The sequence below is a fragment of the Kryptolebias marmoratus genome, linkage group LG24 (assembly GCF_001649575.2).
Source record: "Kryptolebias marmoratus isolate JLee-2015 linkage group LG24, ASM164957v2, whole genome shotgun sequence".
Classification (NCBI taxonomy): Eukaryota; Metazoa; Chordata; class Actinopteri; order Cyprinodontiformes; family Rivulidae; genus Kryptolebias; species Kryptolebias marmoratus.
In genome coordinates, this window is record NC_051453.1 from 18,572,273 (window position 1) to 18,579,341 (window position 7,069).

General features: G+C 41.7%; 1 protein-coding gene across 1 annotated transcript; it reads right to left on the bottom strand.

Annotated features, from left to right (window-relative positions):
• Positions 1-886: 886 nt before the first annotated feature.
• cltrn (collectrin, amino acid transport regulator) lies at positions 887-5,420 on the bottom strand. Its single transcript, XM_017423394.3, has 6 exons — positions 5,119-5,420; positions 4,800-4,858; positions 3,470-3,552; positions 3,224-3,340; positions 2,129-2,323; positions 887-2,054 (listed from the first exon to the last, which is right to left on the bottom strand). Exons 1-6 carry the CDS (start codon positions 5,183-5,185, stop codon positions 1,931-1,933), a joined length of 645 nt encoding a protein of 214 aa, XP_017278883.1. The 5' UTR covers positions 5,186-5,420; the 3' UTR covers positions 887-1,930.
• Positions 5,421-7,069: the final 1,649 nt, after the last annotated feature.

Genomic DNA, 7,069 nt, shown 5'->3' on the forward strand with positions numbered 1-7,069 from the left:
CCACATCCTCCGGTAATCCGAGGATACGGATGTTCTTCCTCCTCCCTCTGTTCTCGAGGTCGTCAGCCCGCTCAGCTAGTTTATCCACCATCTCCTCCAGAGCTTTGAGCTTGGCGTTCACGGGGTCAGCGGCATCCTCCAGCGCCGAAATTCTTTGCTCAGCCTCAGTTAACCTTTCCTCGTGGTTGTCAAGTGTGTTACTGTGCTTCGCCAGTAACTCCGATATCGGGCCCAGCTTCTCATCAATGACCCTGGAAATGTTTGCCGTTATTTCGTCCACTGCCCCGCGGAGTGTTTGTGGAGTGGCAGCAGCTCCAGCCTGGGTCTCCGCGCTAGCCTCCACTGCTACTATGCTAGCTTGTTGTGCACACGCTTCGGGAGCATCAGTGATTTGGTTCTTTTTACGTGGCATCGCGTCGGACTGTCTCAAAAAATAATTGTTAATGCTCATCTTATGATAGTACGCCTCTTAAAATTTGGAGCTGTCGTGTCTAGCGGGGTTAAATAAATTTATTAGCAAATTCCTGCACCAGCTCTCCAGGACACGACCTACTCCTACGGCGCCATGTTGAGAACCTTTTCAAATGGTTTTAAAGATAGCACTCAGCTCACAAAATGACAAACAAGTTTTTTTTTTTTACAAAGTTATTTTGTCATTAAACATATTGTTATTTCCCAAGGCCAAAATTGTTTCTTTTTTCTATCTGGGAACAAAATTGTCTATTGAGCTGTTTCTGTTCTCCCATCGACCTGCAGGGGGCAGTGTAGTGTGTTTACGTCATCAGGGGACAACGGTTTGTCTCCAGGGGACCGATATGACATTGTTAAAGCAGTCAGATGGTTGAAAATTAACTGGAAAATAAAAATAAAGTCATTAAGGCAGGAGGAAAGTTTCAGGACTTTTTATTTCCTTTATCAGTGATGACAAATGTATCTCCAGACTCTTTAAACACAGTGATTGTCTCTCAGGAAATCAGCTCTCTGTGAGCTGATAACAGGCACAAAACATTTAGGTTCAGTTTTATGTAAAATGATGCAACATTTAGGCCCCAACAACACTACTCCAGATATTTTCCTTGACTGACATTTTTTTTCTCTGTTTATAAAAAAACAACTTCTTTCTACATGTTGTAACAGAGCCATTGAAGTACCCATGCTGCACCACTAGGGGACAAGAACATCCACACTGAGATTGCTCGGCTAAAGCCATCGTCGGTATGGTGACAAACTGCAAACAGACAGCTTTGGTAGGGTTTGGAGACCTTTGAAGCCAAATTGTGACTGATTGGAGTCAAAAGAAAAGAACTCTGACATTCCGAGCACCTTAGGAGCATGACTAAATTGACAATATAATGCTAATAAATTACAAACACACTGAGACATAATAAAGACACTTTGTGACTAAACATGTAAGCTAACTTCTGGTGAATTTCAGCCTAAATTTTGATTTGAACTGATTCAATGTCACCCCGATTGGAAATTTACTCATTTTTTCTTAATTTTGTGTGTCCGACTAGTAGCCAAGAGTAGCAGCCCAGTCAGCAAAAATCAGTATATTGACTCAAGATTTAATCAAATTATCCATTTACTTTTAAATTAGGTTTTCAGTTTTTTATGAATGGTCAATGTAGGGTTTTAAAAAAGCATGCACTGTGAAACATGTACAATTCTTTTCCATACAGTGAAAATATTTCATTTATTAGACCACTATCCAGAAAAAAAAAAAAAAAAAAACATTTTAAAGTGGTTTCTGTGTCAGGTTTGGCACAAAACTAATGAAAGTGTTGGCAGATGAGATCTTGAACAAGAAATAAAATGATGAAGGTTGTAGAACTATATTAGTAAAACTCTTATTTTGCACATAGTAGTCATGGCGAATCAAGTTCGGCAGAAAGAAGCTTAACATTGATATTTTTTCCCATCATTTAGCTCACATCTCTGTGAATCGTTCGTCATCTGAGAACGTGGTGTTATAAACGCCGTCTGTCATGGAGCCGTTTTCCACTGTTTTCACCCTCTCCTCCTCGTGCTCGCCCGCCTTCTCCTTCTTCTTGCTGGAATTAGAGCTGAGAGTTATGGAATCGCGTCGCGGCGGAGGCTCGGGTCTGTCTGCGCTCGCCTTACTCACCGTCTCTTTTCCATCATGGTGGAGACGAGCAGAAAGACGATGCCGGCACCGACCAGGCCAATCACCACCCCAAACACAATGAGCCACGGAGGGGTGTCGGGGGCCACGGGGGCTACCAGAGTGGGGTAGATGCCGACAAACTCCAGAGAGGAATCAGAGAGCAGGAATGCGCTGTTGATACGATGTCTGGACTTGCTGTTGGACAAAGATTCATTTGAAGGAACAACTCTGTTCAGTTCAACATGTATTTGTGAAGCTACAAAACTCAGGCCCAGTTTACCACTCCTGCAGTGAATACTGACTATTTCTAGGCCAACGTGGATCTTTTATCAGTCACATCCCTGACCATTAAATCCTTTTTTAAATTCAATTATCCTGATAAGAGTTTTTTTTCCAGCCAATGAGCTCCTGCTTACTTAGTGAGCTCTTGTCTCTTTTTAAAACTCACGAGTTGCAGAAACATCTATTTTCTTCTGCTTATCTGAGGTTAAGTCACGGAGGCAACAAGCCCAGACATCCCTTTTCCCAGCGACACTCTCCATCTCCTCCTGGGAAGGCATTCCAAGGCCAAGAAGGATATCCGAGTTCTGGCTTTTTCTCTCGGTGGAACAGAAAACCTCCGGAGGGACGCCCTTAGGATCAGACCACCTCAGCTGACTCCTTTCCATGCAGAGGAGTAGTGGTTCTACTCTGAGCTCCTCACCCTACTGCTAAGGCTCCCTCCTATGGAGGAACACAGGGACAAAGATTTGAATTCTTGGAGACATGTCCTGAGGTATTAGAGCTGTCGCCTCCCAGCAAGAAGGTTGCAGGATCACTTCCCAACATGGGGCCTTTCTGGGTGGAGTTTACATGTTCTCCCTGTGCTCCCGTGGGTTTACTCCAAGTACTCTGGTTTCCTCCCACAGACTAAAAACATGCATGTTAGGTTAATTGCTAACTCTAAAATTGTCCCTAGGTGTGAGTGAGAGGGGGAACGGTTGTTTGTCTCGTTTATCTCTATGAAACTTAATCATGCTGCCAGGTTAGTTACAAATAATAGAAACTGTTTATATGTTCAAGCAGAACTACAGCATTTCTGCATCATGTGATTACCTTACAGCTCTCTCCACGTCCCCCTTGTCAACAAGAGCCGATGAGTTGAGCGGCGATGTTACCACGAACCAAAAGGACACTCTGGGACTCTCACGACACACAATGATGTTTGACACGCTGCATAAAGTCCACGAGACAATAAAGAGCATGTCACCATCACAAACCATGACTCACATGGCTGATTACGACAAACAAATGCCAAAAATAAAACTAACACGAACGAAAAGTATGTCTGCGCTTTCTTACCCAAACTCCTGTTGTTTGTGTAGCCTCATGGCATAAGCCATAGTTGCTCGGAAAAGGAATTTCTCATGTTCATTCCAGTCGTACTGAAATATGAACAAAATCAGATCAGATCAGATCAGGGGCTGTTTGTCATCAAAGGCCTTTAAATTTTATGGGTTACAGCATGGACTTTGTCCTCATAGAAAATGGAAAATGAGCGTTTAAAGAGAACTCTGGAAAACACTCAGGGGATTGTTACAAGCTAATGTCAGGACAGGATGTTAAAATGAAAAAAAAAATGTTAAGATTGTTAAAAATTATGGATTTCTATTTAACTGAAAATGATACAAAAACAACAGAAACGAATCTGAAGATGAGTTAGTTTAGGTTTTTATTCTGAACTTACCAAGAGCACTTTAAAAAAAACAGGGTCATATTCTTTTTTAAATAAACACGGTTAGCATTTGAGAACTGAGCAGACCGATGGCTCGGTTTGATCTGTGTAACGTTTCTGCAAAGCTTCCTTGATAGAAAGCAATAGTTAGAAATTAGGAGCAATTAATATCTTACCTATAGTAGATAACTGAACGGTTTGTGAGAAAGACTAGCCTTTAGCTCATCGGGACAGTTTTGTAATTTTTTTCCTGTTCCAGTGTTTTTATGGCCTTAGCATATACACTGCCATAAAGATGCTGTCTTTTGTTGTTTGTATGACATAGTATTGTGTGTTCATCCATTTTTTTTAGTAAGGAACATTTAAGGACTTAAAATCTGTACTGCAGCCCAGCCACTAGGGGGCACTCGTCTATAGTGGCTTCAACTTCTGGGTCCTGTGTAGCTCATCCCAAGCCAGGAGAAAACTCGGATTTGTCAGGCTACAAGACAGTTTCAACAAGGTGTGTGCCAAACATGTCACTGTTCATAATTATGTTTCCATCTGCTACAGATTTTCTGAAAAGTGCTCCTGGATTTAAACTCAAACTAATCTCTCGTCTTTTTAAAATAAAAAGATATAATAAAACATCTACATTATATCTTTAGCTGCATAAAGTTGAAACATTTCCATTAAATCACTGTAAAACAATTAAGAATTGTTGAATTTGAAAAGTAAATGTTCATATCTGCTTATAGTTTTTGTCTTCTTTCAGTTATTTCTGAATGATGTTTAGCAATTAAACACTGTTTTTGTTGTTAAATTATCCAAATCCAAATCTTAAGAATCTATCCTCTTTAGGCAGCAATACGTTAACACGAAGAAATGTTAATGGAAGAGAAGCAGTTTATCTATATTTTCATCATAATCAGAGTGGAATCTTTAAGAAAAAGGAGTAATATTCAGTTCTGTACGTACAGCTTTATCTCCCAGAGCAGTTCTGATGCTGAGTCGAACTTTGTAGGCACCTGGAGCATCTAAAGAGGGGGAAAAATGGAATAAAAGTTAAGGATTTGAGTCTCAGGTTTGACATGGATTTTCCTGTTATTGTAGGGCATTAGTCATGGGGCAGACATTGGATTTATGTGCCTAATCTGACTGTGTTCCAGCAGAGATTAGAAGCTGACTATAAGATAACACCGCTCAACAGAACCTGTATTTGTTCAAGTAAAAAAACAGAAATGTGAGACAGAATGTAATTATTTGACTAAAAGTTACAGCTGAGCAGCTCACATACCTGATTCACAGAGCTGGACTGCCAGAACAGGCGGCAAACAGAGCAAGAAAAAGACCCAACCCAACATTTCCTCGCTACAGCCCGAAGCAAAATGGACCCAAGCTGCAAAAGTCAGCTGAAACACCCAGAGTTCAGTTTTGAGGAGGTCAGCAGAGAAGATTCACTGGATAAAGTTTGGGTTTAATCGTTAATCCAGGCCACACCTGAGCTCGCCCGTCCTCCTGGAAGGAAATGGCAGCCTAATGTGCTCGTGTTTGTTTAAGGAGCCAGAGAGGTTTTGGCTAATGCGAAATGAAGCAAGAAAACACAATCTGTGTGCGCAGCACTGCGTGTGACTCGGGAACTCAGGCTTTTTTAAGCAACAGTGTTCTCCTGTATTCTGAGGCATGCAAACAGACAAACACACTGTATCAAATAAAGATATGTGGCACATAATTTGATCAAATCTGCTAACTAATGCAAATACGAACAGCACCTGCATTCTTCTTCTTTTTCTTAGTGAACAGTTTGTTCTGTTCCTGTTGCCTGTTTTAATCTTGATCTGTGATAAGATTTAAAATTAAAACTTCACATCTTACGGAGTACTGCATGTTCACAAAAATGACTGTTCTGCAAAAAAAGGAGAAAAAAAACTCATCAGGCAGCAGAAAATCTCAGTGAATCATTGATATATTTAGAGTTAATCATCCATTTTACCCTGAAAACAATTTGGTTAATTTTTGAACCACTTTGTAATGAAAGCTGCCTCACAGTCGTTTAAAAGATACAGTGTCACCCGTCAGGTCTTCTTCCAGAGACAGCAAGCTGCGTCTTCAGTTTAAAATATAAACACTATGACCTCTGCCTACAATAAAGTGACCTTTGCTTCAATAAAATGGAAGTGATTTGCATAAAACTACCAGCACCCAAAGTGAAACACATTGCTGAGATTTTAAAGTGCTCCAGAGACAGAATGAACTGTCAAGTTACAAACAGTGTTTTTTTTTACCCATCCATCCATTTTCTGCTGCTTGTTCCTGGGTTGGGTTGTGGGGGCAGCATCTTGGGCAGGAAGGGCCCAGACATCTTTCTTCACAGCCACCTCTTCCAGCTTTTCTTGGAGGATTTCAAGGACTTCCCAGGCCAGTTGAGAAACATGGCCTCTGCAAAGTGTCCTGGGTCTTCCCTGCCAGGGATGTGCACAGATAGACACTAGGTGGTGGTAGAGCACTTGCCCCAATGACTCATTTGTCTCTATGTGGCACTGCGAGGGACTTGCGACCTGTCCAAGGTGTCCCCCGCCTCTCGCACAGTGACTGCTGGAGATAGGCACCAGCTCCCCGTGACCCAGAATGGAGAAGCGGGTAAAGAAAATGGATGGATGGATGGATGGATGGATGGATGGATGGATGGATGGATGGATGGATGGATGGATGGATGGATGGAAGACTCTCCTCCTCCTCCCTATACAAAAACGCTGTGTACACAAAGCAGATAGGTGGCATGCGTTGACTCTGCCCTGGTGATGAGCCGGCTAACTATCCAGGTAACAAACGAGTGGATTTGCCTCCTAAACCTCAGATGCAAAAGTTCAAACTTTACTCGCCTCAACTTTGTCTAAACAGAGCAGCCAATCAATGACATCCTCTTCCCCGCTACGTCTTGTGTGGCCGCCACAAGCCGCCAGGACGAGGTTTAAAATAAAGCATAGGCATAGCTCATGTTTGATCTTTTTAAAATGATTGAAAAGTCAAATCGATGTTGTGCTGAAAAATAACTTGAGTTACAACAAAGTGCTTCAGTAAAATACTGGACTTTGCAACAAAAAAACCATCAGACAGCATATGGGTATTGATTTGAAATTGGTATATTTACATGATGTTCAAGCTGTGCCTATAAAAATCTCACACTACTAAGGCAGCCTTTGGTTCCATGTGCCGCTCAAGGTGCCCTTTTCTTTCCACATGAGCGT

Excerpts from the sequence above, each read along its gene's own strand:
- cltrn (XM_017423394.3), bottom strand. The coding sequence starts at position 5,185 with ATGTTGGGTTGGGTCTTTTTCTTGCTCTGTTTGCCGCCTGTTCTGGCA. Across the intron at positions 4,859-5,118 it reads AGTCCAGCTCTGTGAATCAG|ATGCTCCAGGTGCCTACAAA; the intron begins GTATGTGAGCTG and ends CCCCCTCTTTAG. Across the intron at positions 2,055-2,128 it reads ACCATGATGGAAAAGAGACG|CAAGAAGAAGGAGAAGGCGG; the intron begins GTGAGTAAGGCG and ends CTCTAATTCCAG.